This window comes from Anopheles merus, chromosome 3R, assembly GCF_017562075.2.
Source record: "Anopheles merus strain MAF chromosome 3R, AmerM5.1, whole genome shotgun sequence".
Classification (NCBI taxonomy): domain Eukaryota; kingdom Metazoa; phylum Arthropoda; class Insecta; order Diptera; family Culicidae; genus Anopheles; species Anopheles merus.
The window spans coordinates 24,783,628-24,797,760 of record NC_054084.1 but is presented as its reverse complement, the minus strand read 5'-3'; the positions used below and the strand labels follow the sequence as shown (position 1 = coordinate 24,797,760).

Here is a 14,133-nt window from a genome sequence, read left to right as displayed (position 1 = left end):
TGATGAGAACGATTCAAGCTGCAGTCCAAGGGGTACGAAAGTGACAGCACTACAGTATAACCGAACATGTCAACGCCTACTTCCGAACAATTCTATATCTCGCTGAAAGAGTCTATTATATGCCTGAACGAATCTACAACTCGCTGAACATGTCTATATAATCCTCGAAAACCCTGTAAAATGTACTACAGAAAGAAAGAAAGAGAGAGAGAGAGAGAGAGAACGTGCCGGTAAAACTCACCCAAGTCCATAATCTAATCGCGCGTATCACTACATACCTTTGGTCGTTAGCTCTCGCGTTGTTTGCGTTTTCTCTTCCATTCTCATAAGGGTTTGTGTAAAATTATCTTTTCCCCGAAACGCTACCAAGATACCAAGCGCTCGATAACTTCTGTTTTATCGTTGGTTATAATGTCAATGGGCTCGATTGGTCGGATAAGCGACAGGGCAGTGGTTTTTGCGAGTCAAGTGCAAGACATAGTGGAACACAAATTGATAAGAAAGCGTGAGGGTCGCGCTTTGTTGTGCCACTCTCTGCCGTTGCATAATCGTGAAGCAAAGGGCAGTTGAAGTGAATCAGTGTGAAAGTCAACATGTCGTCCGAAAGTGAAGCTGCCTGTCGTCCAGATGCCGTTGCCGAAAAGCCATTACCGGACTTCCTGGACGCAGCGCTGCTGCATTACATTCTGGACGAAAATCTCCCCGATGAATCGATCGAAGTGGACAGTTTCACCGCAACGATTGCCACCGAACCGGGCGACAACTACAGCAGCGACGTGTACCGGATCGTCGTCCACTACAATGGGTCGAAGGTAATCCCGCTCGTGGCGAAAATCATGTCGAAGGATCCGCCGGTCAAGGAGTTTGGCGAGCGAATCGGTGCGTTCATGAAGGAGGTGTACACGTGCCGCAACCTGTTGCCCATCTTCAGTGAGATCGTTTCGCGCGCAACAAGGATCAAGTTTGGTGCGCACTGCGCGTACGCAACGCGCGATCCGGCCGACACGGTTGTGTTTCAGGATCTGAAAGCGCTCGGCTACCGGATGCCGGATCGTACCCGGGGCGGGCTGGACCTTGCCCACTGTGAGCTGATCATGCGCAAGATTGGTCTGTTCCATGCCGCCTCCATGGTGTACGTTGCGAGGGGACCGATGGAGCGCCAGCTCTTCACCTACCAGTACTCGCACGGAATGGTCCAGCCTAGGGACAATCAAAGCAACAACCCGGCGCTGAAAATGTTTGCCAACGGGCTGGACACGTTTTTGGAAGTGTCGGCCGGCTGGCCGGAGCTGAAGCGTGAAATTTGGACGAAGCTGAAAGCGCTCCAATTGACGTACGCGAAGCGATGCGCACAGTGCCTGCTGACGGAGCGGCCCGACCAGCCGGAGGTCACGTTCCGTGTGCTGAATCACGGTGACCTTTGGACGAACAATATGATGTTCCGGTATGAGGATGCAGCGGACGAGGGGACGGTGCGTGACGTGCTGTTTGTCGACTATCAGCTGGGCAGCTACGGCAGTCCCGGGCTCGATCTGGTGTACTGTCTGCACAACTGTCCGCAGTTTGAGGTGCGGGAAAGCAGTACCGATCGGCTGCTCCGTCTGTACCACGAGTCGCTGTGTGAGGGACTGTCGAATGGAGGCTACAAGCAGTCCTTCCCTACCTTTGACGACGTGCTGAAGGAGTACGAGCGGCATGAGTTTATTGGTATGTTAGCGTATGGAAATTGTTACTGTTTGCTATTAAATTATTGTTATTATTTGCAGGGCTTGTCAGTGGACTGTCGATGTTGCCGATCATCTTAATGGAACGCACGGACGAGGTGAAGCTCACGATGGGGAATCTCGTCGATGGGGAACAGGCGGTAAAGATACGCAACATTCAGTACCAGGGCAAGCAGTACCGCCAATCGGTCATTCCCATTTTGGAGCGCTTCCATGCCAAGGGCCTGCTGGATTAAACCACATTAGGGGAATTGTTATGAATTTTAGGTTTTAATTGCTATTAACACACCGAAAAAGCATCAATAATACCCTAATAATAGTGCGCACACTTGACAGCTTTGTTCGCAGTTTGAATAGATACGCGTTCATTTACAGAGAAGTTTGCGTGCATCCAGGTTTATTATCGGTTGCTTTTTGTAAAAAAAAGAATCATGCAAATCATTCTTTGCTAAATTGGCTTCCGCTGGCAGCTCTCTTTATTCTTCCCAGTTAATGTGAACCGTACAATTGAATTCCTAATATCACATACGTGAACTACACACTAATAAGTATTTATGGCACGAAGAGAGCAGACCAAACGCGGCTGCGAACGGCTATTCTAACTATTTGTTTGCAAATCCGCATTGCACGCATTCCTGCCCACATGTAACTCATGGGCAAATATTTGCCCTTTTAAAGGCTAGCTGGGGTTCGTGTTGTGTTTCTTAATGCTGCTGCTGCTGCTGCTGGACCATTGTAATGGCTTTTTTACCCCACTCTCTCTAAGCGCTCGTGTAATTAAACGTTGCGAAGCTTTGGCGCTTCTCGGCAAAATCCCAAACCCCCCTGATGATGATGATGATATGCCTCACCGCAATATCACTGTGTCACCGTGGCTAAAGAAGAAAACAAAAAGCTGCTTATCATGCCGCTTGATGTGTGGCGCACGTTTTGCGTAAATCACTTGCGCGGGACAGTTAAATCCGCACTTACCGGCGAATCGTACGCTCTTCGGCGATCGCACACCGAACGCTCCGCACAGTACTTCCGCGATGTCCACCACGGCAGGAGCACCGAAGCAGCAGCAGCACCAGCTACCCAGCTACCTCACGGAATCGCTGATCCAGCGCTCCCTCGAGCACGATCTGCAGCGCCCGGTAACGATCGATCGGTTCACGGCGGGCCCTGCAACAGCCGCCGGCGATAACTACCTGAGCGATGTGTTCTGGATCCGGGTCGAGTACGATGGCGGAGCGTCCGAGAAGCGCCTGCTAGCGAAGTGCATGCCGGACATCGGTGACCGCGGCGCAACGCTCGACGTGCTCGACGCGTTCCGCAAGGAGTCGGAAACGTTCCAACACCTCCTACCCGAGCTCACCCGCCTGGTCGGTGGAGGGGAACAGTTTGGGGCGAAGTGTTACTACGCCACCAGCGAACCGGTGCGCACGATCGTGTTCGAGGATCTGAAAGCGCTCGGCTTTCGCATGTGCGACCGGACGAAGGGTGGCCTGGACTACGACCACATGACGCTGGTGATGCGCAAGATTGCCCGCTTCCATGCCGCCTCGATGCTGTACGCGAAACAAAGCGCAGAGCATCAGCGCCGTCTCGCCAGCCGGTACGCGTACGGGCTGCACAATCCGCGAGAGCAGCCGGAAGACTCGCGCATACTGCAGGCGCTACAGAAGGGGCTGGAGAAGTTCATTTCCGTTGCGGGCGGTTGGCCCGAGCTGGATGGCGGTGTGTTGCGCCAGCTGGAAGGTTTGCTGCCCGTGTTTAAGGAGCGCATTGCTGGGTGTGTGAAGCCACGGCAACCGGGGGCCCGTTACGAGGTGCTGAACCATGGCGATCTGTGGAGCAACAACATGATGTTCCGGTACGGGCCGGACGATAAGACGGTGGAGGAAATCATCTTCGTGGACTACCAGATCTCCAACTATGGCAGCCCGGGTCTGGATCTCGTCTACACGCTGTACAACTGTCCGCACCGGGACGTGCGTATAGCGAGGCGTGCGGAGCTGCTGCAAGAGTACCATCGCGTGTTGGCTGACGCATTGCGCAAGAATGGGTACGACAGGGTACCGACGTTGGACGATGTGAGGGAGGAGTTTACTCGCAATGAGTTTTTCGGTAAGTTGCAATGGGGAGTTGCATTGTTTGTACACAATGACCCTTAAAATGGCGCTCTTTTCTTGTCTTTTTGTAGGACTCGTCTGTGCGATCACCTTTCTGCCGATCATGACGATGGAACGGACGAAGGATCTGGACCTTAGTTTCGATGCGTTCTTCAAGGAGGGCCACGGGGAGATCCTGCGGGACAGGCAGTACAATGGGGCGGTGTTCCGGCAGGCCGTCGTGCCGATCCTACACGATCTGCACGCACGTGGCTATGTTCGGTAGGAAGGGAAGCGGAAGTTCACGTTGCACGTTCAAAATAAAGTACAATAACCCAAGTTGGTGGGTAGTGTAGGAAAATGTAGATATGCCATAGTCAGGCGAAGGAAACAAAGAAGAAAAGTATTTACTTTTTTCAAATGTAACGAAATTATGATCGTGTCTCTTTACTATCTGGATAACACATCTTATGTATCATCTAAACCAAAACCCAGTTCGGTTGCAATTAGGTTTATCAATTGTTTACCTTTTTTGTAGCATGTTTGCCAAAATGATATGTTTTATCGCGCACACGTGTCATAAATATGCTGCCAAAGCGCGCGGCGCGTGCCGGTCCGTATGTCACTGTAAATTGTAACGATAACGTCGGGTTGAATTAGTGTTGTTTAGCTAGAAATGGCCAGAAATAGCCATAAAAAACACAAATAAGCAGTTTAGCTGGTACATTTGCGTTACTAATTGCTATCCTAAAAGGCGTAGAAACGTCCGTAGAAGAGAAGAAGCGTCCTTACTTCATGCTACATGTCTTAAGCTATTCATACTGGGCTCCATTCAGATGGGCTGTTCAAATTAGTGATGTGCTCTTTGGAGGGCTCCCATGAGTCCGATCCGACGTCGACTATTGTTTTTCCGATTCCAACTCCGGCAAAATCTGAACCACTAGTTCCGTCCGGAGGCAGAGTTATCCGGAGTAGTGATGGGTAAAGTTGGCTAAAATCCGGAGCCGACTCCGATCTGACTCCGATAAATACGGAAACGAGTCCGGAAGGATGGTCCGCGCTGCAATATCCGGAGTCGTTCGGAATCTTCCGAAGTTGCCCGGAGTTCGAAATCTCCCAGAGTCGTCCAGAATCGCCCGGAGTCGCCCGGAGTCGGAGTCATCCGGAGTCGTTCGGAGTCGTCCGGAGTCGGAGTCGTCTGGAGTCGTCCGGAGTCGCTCGGAATCGTTTGGAGTCGTTTGGAGTCGTCCGGAGTCGGAGTCGTCTGGAGTCGTTCGGAGTCGTCTGGAGTCTTTCGGAGTCGTACGGAGTCGTCCAGAGTCGTTAGGAATCATTCAGAATCATTCGGAATCATTCGCAATCATTCGGAATCGTCCGGAGTCACCCGGAGTCGTCGGGAGTTGATCAGAGTCGGCCTTCGAAACAAAGGACTCCGAACGACTCCGGACGTCTCCGTACGATTCCGACTCCGGGCGATTCCGGACAATTCCGAACGACTCCGGATAATACTGGACGGACCTACCTTCCGGAGTAGATTCCGAAATTATCAGAGTTGGATCGGAGTCAACTCCGGATGTTGGCCTATTTTACCCATCACTAGTTCAAATGCAGGGATTTCAATTTTGTTTTATATTTCTCAATGAGTTTGGATTCGTCTTTGGCTTTGATTGTTTCTCAGGTGAGGAAACCAAAATTTGTCGAAAAAAACGTAAAAACCATTAAAACAATTTAATAAAAACATGTAAAACAATCAATATCAATATAAAATCGTGCGACAAACACTTAAAATTTCGGAAATGAAACAATACATTTAGAGACAAAGAAATAATCTCGAAATAAAGTAAAAGTTGAGGAATTCATATAACAGGAAGATGGATAAATAAAGATTTTGTTTGTAGAATTTTACTGAGTTCGAAAGGAGCTTTCGGGCGCCCGGTTAATATTGAATGTGAAAAATTTACAAATTTAAGTACAAATAGTTATAACTGTCTCGCAATAATTAATAAAGAAGGAAATGATTCAGGAAGTATAATCTAAAATGTATGTAAAGACCAAAAAGGAACAATTATCGTCAATATAGCAAAAAATTGCTAGAGCACTCTTACACAACCTCTTTAAGTTATCTTTCATTCACAATCACCTTGGTAAAAGATTCGGGAAAGAGTACCTTTTTTTGTGTGGCATTTAATATTTAGGCGCGAAAATTCCTTTCTTTATTTATACCTTTATTTTTAAGCCTAGCGCAAGGCGCAAGAACGAAGGAATTTTTGTCAAATATTTACGCCTCAAATGATGATTTCCTAACAAAAAAAAAAAACAAAAAAAAAACTCCCAACACCAGGCGGCTCCATCGAAAGCTCCGCAATGCCATGCCACACACTGTATGCTAAAAAGTTTCCTTTCCTTCGCCAAACCTTCTTTTGCGTATGAATAAGGACAAAAGAAGGACTCTTCCTTGCATGTATGCGTATGCATATGTGTGTGTGTGGGTACGTGAGTGTTCAAACTGCCTAAACCTTAACCATCCCCCACTACTACTGGCTGTGGGGGGTTTCTTTGCTCGCCCTGCTCTGAAGCGAACCGCACCTACTTCGATCGATTGGGGCCTGGATGGATACGGTTGTGTGATACCAAGTGGTGGTGGTGCGTGCATAAAGGTAAGCCCGAAAAAAAGGTGAAAGCTTTGTCGCAATGTAAATGGAGCTACGTTTTACTTCATTTGGTCCAAAATTTTGAATTTTTTTTTTGTAGTTATGAATGTAACGAAATAAGGAGGTGCGTTTACGTCGAGTATAACTGTTTCAGGTATTTATAACAATCTACAAATTTAACTTGTACAAAAAAGGCACTTTACGCTCTCGCACTGTTTAAAAAATATAAAACATCCAATTTATCGTTGTCGTATAGGCTAATTAATATTAATAACCAAAAATGCAGCATTTTAACGGTTTTAATTTTTGAAAAATACTTCATATACTGTTCATAAAAAAAAACCAGTCCTTTCCCCCACAAACTAAACTCGCGGATTCCATCCAATTCCTTACGCCTTGCGGAAACCACCGTTCCACCAAAGCGAAGCGAGTGGAAGGGGCGCACAAGTCTTCCGCAGCGCGAGCGCCGCACGCCTCAAAGTAACACAGCGGAGGTACACACGCAACCCGTGATGATCCGTTGCATACCGTTGCGTTACCAGGGAAACAAGAAAAACCAACCCATCCTTACCCGCCGCGCCCGCCCATATCACCCCCCCACCGTTACCGAGAGCATCCCCGAGGCGGCCTATTTTTGGAAAGGATTTATCGATTTTTACTTCGCCGCCTCTTCTGGTCTTGCGCGGCAGGACCTTTTTGTCGTGCTACTGGATGTACATGGTGGTGCCTGGGTGTGCCGGGGAGAAGCTTTTGCAGGACAGCCAGCGCGCGAGATTGCTGTTGCGACATCCGACGGACGACCAGCAGCGCAGCTTTACTGCTTTACTTACTTACCGCAAAACCGTTATTCGTGACCGCCGTTTTGTTTTGCAGTAACGGCGGTAGTGGTTTTGCGCAAACTGCTGCAGCTACACAAGCACCTGGTATTGATCGTTATGTGCGTGTGCGTGGTTTGTAATGTACCAATGCATTGGTTTTACTGTGTTTATGGTTTAACCGCCAACTAACTGTTGGTACGTATTTTTGACGAGCTTTAATTCTGGTAAGCTCACCTTTACGTACAATGCGCGCGCTCTCGCGGCAACGTCTCGGTGGCATAAATATTCATGCATGTCGCATGAATATTTATATCGCGCAAAACGGAGTTTCTTTTCAGCAGCTGGGTGAAAACGCAACTTGAAAGTACAACACAGAGAGAGAGAGAGAGAGAGAGAGAGAGAGAGAGAGAGAGAAGAGCACAGCAACGCGTGTGCTAAAATTTGCTGCATATTACTTAAATGAAAATTTATGCTTTTCTGTCCGGTTGTTGGATGGTGCTGGTGACCAAGCCACAGCAATACAAAGGAAAACACCCTTTAGCTTTTTGGCATTTTTGGCTGGCAGGCAGGTGTGTCGTTTGTGTAACAAATATCATAAAATGTGGCACCACTGTAATAACGCGGGCGGAGGTCCCCGGTTGCTAAGTTCCACTTTATGTTCTTTTATTTCGTTCTTACAGGGGTTTTCGGGTCCAGTTTAAAAGCAATATTTACCACTCGCTAGATGCTGTGCAACATATTCTAGGGTAACTGTACCAGTTTTCGGCAGTGTACCTATTTTCGGCAGGGTAGCTAAAAACGTGAAATTCTGCACAAACGCAGTAGAAATTTTCACAAAGAACAATTTTGTAGTGAAAGTGTACTTATTTGTTATTCACATACGAAGTTTCACATCATTTCATCGCGTATTTTTCAAAATATGAAATAAATTGTGCTTTTTTTCGGCAGATTTGCTGTCAGCCAATAGTTCGGCAGGTTTTGTGATTAAGAGAACCAGAACAGTAAAACAATGAAAAAGTGGTGTATAATAAAGATTTTACGCTTATTTAATTTATTCTATCTTGTTCAGAATTTTAAAATCACGATAAATAAGTTACTTTTCACTTTAAATGCTGCCGAAAATAGGTACACAGTAAATGTTCATTTTTGACAGCTCAATGTTGTGGGCTGCTGCCGAAACTCGGAACAATAACACACCTTGGATTTGGCTGAATATTCCTTTTAAACTTGATCAGAACACTATAAAGCGTATGTCGACTCATAATATGACCTTTCTTGTACCAAATATCACCAATTTTACGACATAAAATGCACTAACTTATGAGAAAAATCAATATTTATAAGCCAGTTCGCACCGTATAACCATCAAATTATCAATGGCTGCCCTGTTTAAACGTCGCATCAAAATGGCTGTCAAAACGGGCCAAAATAAGCAACATTTAATTAATAATTAAAGTGCTTTTTAACACCAATCTTAGGAAAGTAAGAGTGTTAAGTTGCTTTAAACATTTTTTTGTACATATTTACATTGATAAAAACATTTTCTGACCCGTATTCGCGCTGCCGAAAATAAGAACACAGCCTGCCGAAAATAGGAACAAACTGCCGAAAATAGGAGCAAAATCAATGTTTGCATTTTCACGAATATTTATGAAAAAGGGCTTTGAACCGGCAAATAAAAAAGAGTGTAACATACTATGATAGTTTATCAACCAGAATAACATCACTTTCATGAAAAATAATAAAAAAAACGTTTTCGTGTGAGCAATTTTTGTGAAACTGCTGCACTAGCCTGCCGAAAACTGGTACAGTTACCCTATTTCAAATGCGATAACTATTTAGTTGTTCCACAACGATGATTTTCAACACGTCAGTTTGAATTTTTTATAGCACATTGTCGTTTGACGATTGCGCGATATTTTTGCTTGCCAATTTACGCAAATATGTTTTTTTTATGTTATTGCACTGGGTTTGGGGAATATTATTGAACGCTCGCAACATTTTTTTCAACAATTGTCACGTGTTTTATTCATATTTTTATGTTTGATCACAATTATTTTTCAAATCTTCAGCACGCTTTTCAATTTGTCGTAAATTGCTGTCAAACTCCTACACGAATAGTCGACCGTGTACCTTGAATGCGTCAGAAATAATTTAATTAAATTTAATAAAATCTTAAATACCTGAAAACTACTAAATTGTTGTATTCAACATGGAGTAAAGGGTCCACTCTCAATGTGAACAGCTTAATTCACTGCTTGCAAGATGTTTGTCAACAGCTGTCACGTGTTGTATTTGCATCACTATACATTTTTAATTCTTTCACATGATTTTCAACACATTACAAAGAAGAGTCAAACTCAGTCCAGCTTGTGGTGTGGTGGAAAAATTGAAAAATGTGTGTGTGTTACAAATAAAATATTTGACAGCGATTGAAAAACATTTCGCAACCAATGCAAAATGTTGTTGACATTGGAAATTGACTCGCAAAATCCTATATGCCTAAATCAGTAGTAGTTCATCAATATTTTTCTTACAATGAAACTTTATACATTTATAAAATCGCGTATATCGAGTATGGTGTATTATTCCTCGATATACGTCATGCTCAATATACGCGATTTTATAAATTTTACAGTTTTTCGAGCAAATTGTGCTTATTTGACACATCAATAGTCAAATGCAGAATAAATTCCACTTTGTTTGAATTTCAAAACCCATTTCAAAAGGTACAAAATTGTAATATTGAATTTAAATCAGATCCAATAACTAATTTAGTGGCTAAAACTTATAATTTTATAATTTTAAAACTTTGAAATTCGATGTACGTGATTATTCGAGATACGCGATTGGCTCCAGTCGTAGCGTATATTGTAGGATAACTGTATTACGGTTCATATTTGAAATTGACCGCGAAACCCTGTAATACTGTTCTATTTCATTCTTACGCCAAAAATATCCGTGGGAGTAAAATTTATTTTTCAAATAGATTTTATTTTTATTCGTCTTTCTGTTGCACAAGAAGTGTTTCAAATAAAAGCTCTTTTTAATCAACGTTTATGTACAAAATAACAGCTATGCGTTTTTAGAAACAGAAGTCAATCTTTTTACATCTTTTCTTATGTTGATGCACCATCTGCGCATAATGAAACAAATGAAGCCATCTGCGACACCAAAAAGGGAACAACTAACTAACCCCAAACATTTCACACGTTCACACGAAGGTTAATTGGAGAAACACTCAACTCAGCACGAAGCGGGGAGCTTTGTCAACAGTTTTTTTGGGCAATGCGGTCAATTCAACCCAATGCGGGATGACAATGGTTGCAGTTTTAATTCCACCCCCGAAATGCAACCAACCGTTGCAACACACACCACCCCAAAATCGGCGCTTGCATCGGTGCCAGATAACTGTTCTGGTACGTGTTTTGTGTCGAGGGCACACACTGCGGGGAAGGTGGCCGCGTTATATCGTGTCGTGACCATAGAATATGTTCTGCCCGTGACAGTGGGTCACGTAAGTTTATGTCTTATTACGCACAGTCGTTGCTGGCTCTAAGGCATCAATTTTTGACAGTGCACATCAGCTTTTGACCTATTTTTGTCTGTAAGTCATCATTTTTTTACTCTTGTAGGAATCATGATAATTTTACAAGGTATTTGAGCATATTTTTGACAATTGCAATTTGAAGTCACGTAAACATTTCAAAAACCATGTAATTTGATTGTTTTTTTTAAAGGATTTTTTAAATTATAAAACCATTTTTTACACCTGAAAATACATGCCAACTTTTTTCACTCGATTATTCACTACTAAACTTAATTTTAATAATTTCAAAACACACAGTTTCAGAAATCACAATTAAATTTTGTAAATAAAGCGATTGACTCACTATCAAAAATTGAGGCCTTCGAGACAAAAATTGTGACACGCTGTCAAAAATTGGTGCCTTCAATACAAAAATAAGTGAGTTGAAGTCTAAATTTAGCGCCAACTACTGCGAGTTTTGCTCGAAATAATATTGCCAAATGATTTATCTGTATACATTCTGACAACTAATCATATTAGAAAGTCAAAAAGAATTCCAATACATTCGGAAAAAAAATCCATTACACTCATTCACCTCACTGTACACTTCCGAAGCGCTGCTTCACAATTGTGGTTGTGGCTGCTCCACCTAGAATGATATCTATCAGCGCATCGCGAGCATAAAACATTATCCAAAGTCAAACTAGGTCATATAACACACGTACATGTGTTGTGCGCACTGACAATTGAGATTTAGCACTAGTGTGCTGCCTCCCCTCTCCCCTCTCGCCACACCCCAACATGCCTCTCCCTACCCCGTATAGGCCCGCTCTTCCAGTGTTTTATCTCTTACATTATTGAGCATGAGTCAGTTTATTTCCACTTGCGTGGTTGTGTTGTAACGATTCTCCTGGGGATGGTTCTTTCCTTTGTGCTAAAATGATGGAAATTACAACAGTCGCTTCATAAAAGGCGCCTTGTCTTTGTTACTGCAAGTTAGATACAGTAACCGTAAACATAGCGTTCGTTTGATCCCGACGGGTACAATCGGGACGGTAGAATGTGTGACGCTATTGTCATGCTGTTTCTGAGAATGTGGCAGAACAGTAACAGGGTTTGATTGTGTGCAAGTACGCGCCGTGCATTGTTTGAATGATTGGCTAACAAAGGAAGGGAGTAGCAATTGGAACGAAAATGAGAGTCCATTATTCTTTTGTAAACTTAAAATTCCCCCTTCAATTTTTCACCTTCTTAGGATCTATATTTTGTTTAGCCTATAATATTTCCTGCCACAAGTTTACATACGTTAGATATTTAAAGCAGGATAAGAAAGTTGATGTATTTTTGTTGCGACAATTTTTTTTTAATATTTTTTTTCTAAAATTGAGCTAACGGATACAACAGAATTCAACACTCCTCATTATCCGATTAAATCAATCATTGTATCTGCTGTATTCTAAAATCCAATTATCGACTACAGGCGACACCCTGTACTGTATTTTGGATCGAAAAAAAAATGTCCCAAAACAAAGTGTAAATAAAAAAAGTCGCATTTTTGTTAATAGATATTGTAGTATATAAGTTGCAGTGTCAAAATCTATGATACCTTGTTGATACCTCAGTTAAAATGAAACAATTTTCAGGAATGTATTAAATTTATTATAAAAATCTTACATCTTAAATTTATTATAAAAATTTCTTTGTAAATATTCAAGTTTGGCCAGTTAGATAATCCTATTATCGACAGTTATCGTAACTCGAGTGGGTCGTATCTTGAGTGTCGCCTGTAGTTTGTATTAACCAGTTAATTAGGCTCAGTTACTCAGGCTACGCAATAATATTCCTTAGTCCCCTTTAAATTTCAAGGAGAGTATCTTGAGAAACGGATTCCGAAATCATACTGATTGTAGTATTGACACTGCAGCCATATTGGTTCTGGAACTGATCCTGAACCCATATCGATCCTGAAGCTTATTTTATAACGATGATAATCTTGGAACGTATAATACACCCAATCTAATGTTGGAATTTATATTTGACCCATATAAATTGTGGAACATATCCTGTACCGTTTTTGGATTCTTTTCCCGAATCCATACCGATCCTGGAACTTGTTGCTGAATGGAACCTTTACATGTCCTATTACTGGTTACCCTACATTATTTCGATTCGACAACTGCACCTAGACCTGTCTTAGTTAAGGGTCAAAATGCCCGGGGATAGGAAGGGCGAAAGGGTAGAAAGCTCATCCCAGCCCAGGAACCAATACAGTATCTACTCCGATTCAGTTCCAAGCCGTCCAAGTACGTAGCCAGGAAGTAACAAATGCAAAACGTAATATTGTTCATATCACGACACTTGTTACAGAATGTTTCTTTGTAATTTCTTAGTACAATTATCACATAATTTTTGATAAATGTTTCATTATTACGTTTCATAGACTAAAAAAACGATCAAGTATAATTATTCGATGCTAGGCAGTGTGTTAGATCATCGTCAGGAAGTCTGTGATCTAGGTGTTATACTAGATTCTAGTTAAAATTTCCGTTAACATATTGACAACACTGTTAACAAGGCATACAAGATGCTAGGTTTTATCTTTCGATAATTCCGTGAATGTAATGATGTCTTAAGTTGTTGTTTACTGGTCTTGTGCGCTCGTGCGTGGAGTATTGCTCAATTCTTTGGTTCCCGAATTGCACTACGATGATTAATAGAATAGAGGCAATACAATGGGAGTTTACAAGACTTACTTTAAAATTCGACCAATTCAGAACACTTACAACAATGCCACATTATCGCTCGCGTTGCCTTCTGTTTGGCCTACAGACGCTCGAACACCGTGTTAAGGTTAACCAATGTGTATTTGTAACGCAAATTATTAAAAAAACGAATTAGACGTCCCTTATTTACTAGAGAAGATCAATATCTACGCGCCACCGAGACCTCATCGCTCTCGTAACTTACTTGTCGGCGAGAACAGGCGTACCTTATATGGATACAACGAACCGTTACTAGCTATGACAAGACAATTCAATACATGGTCCCATTACTTTGATTTTAATTTAACGATCAACGCATTTAAAGAAAACATTTTATTAATCTTCCATTTTGGCGACACTGGATCAAGGGAGATGTTAGGGGAATAATTCATTAAACTAAATGAAGTTAAGTAAACTTTAATAAAAATATAGAGTACTATTCGTGCTAGCAAGAGTATATCATTGAATATTTTAATTTCTGTTAAATCAATCTTTGAATTTTAAAATCAATTTTCAAAAAAAAATATATTTTTAATAAGATGCACATATATTGACA

General features: G+C 42.6%; 2 protein-coding genes across 2 annotated transcripts; both read left to right on the top strand.

Annotated features, from left to right (window-relative positions):
• Window positions 1-262: 262 nt before the first annotated feature.
• On the top strand, window positions 263-2,181 carry LOC121596809. The gene is made up of 2 exons (XM_041922075.1): window positions 263-1,707; window positions 1,767-2,181. The coding sequence occupies exons 1-2, from the start codon at window positions 594-596 to the stop codon at window positions 1,958-1,960; spliced, it is 1,308 nt and encodes a 435-aa protein (XP_041778009.1). The 5' UTR covers window positions 263-593; the 3' UTR covers window positions 1,961-2,181.
• Window positions 2,182-2,674: 493 nt separating this feature from the next.
• LOC121596810 lies at window positions 2,675-4,182 on the top strand. The gene is made up of 2 exons (XM_041922076.1): window positions 2,675-3,833; window positions 3,910-4,182. Exons 1-2 carry the CDS (start codon window positions 2,756-2,758, stop codon window positions 4,101-4,103), a joined length of 1,272 nt encoding a protein of 423 aa, XP_041778010.1. The 5' UTR covers window positions 2,675-2,755; the 3' UTR covers window positions 4,104-4,182.
• The last annotated feature ends 9,951 nt before the right edge of the window (window positions 4,183-14,133 follow it).

Bases quoted from the DNA above. Each gene is read 5' to 3' on its own strand.
- LOC121596810 (XM_041922076.1), top strand. From the start codon at position 2,756: ATGTCCACCACGGCAGGAGCACCGAAGCAGCAGCAGCACCAGCTACCC. The intron at 3,834-3,909 runs GTAAGTTGCAAT...GTCTTTTTGTAG, and splicing joins TACTCGCAATGAGTTTTTCG to GACTCGTCTGTGCGATCACC.
- LOC121596809 (XM_041922075.1), top strand. From the start codon at position 594: ATGTCGTCCGAAAGTGAAGCTGCCTGTCGTCCAGATGCCGTTGCCGAA. The intron at 1,708-1,766 runs GTATGTTAGCGT...TATTATTTGCAG, and splicing joins CGAGCGGCATGAGTTTATTG to GGCTTGTCAGTGGACTGTCG.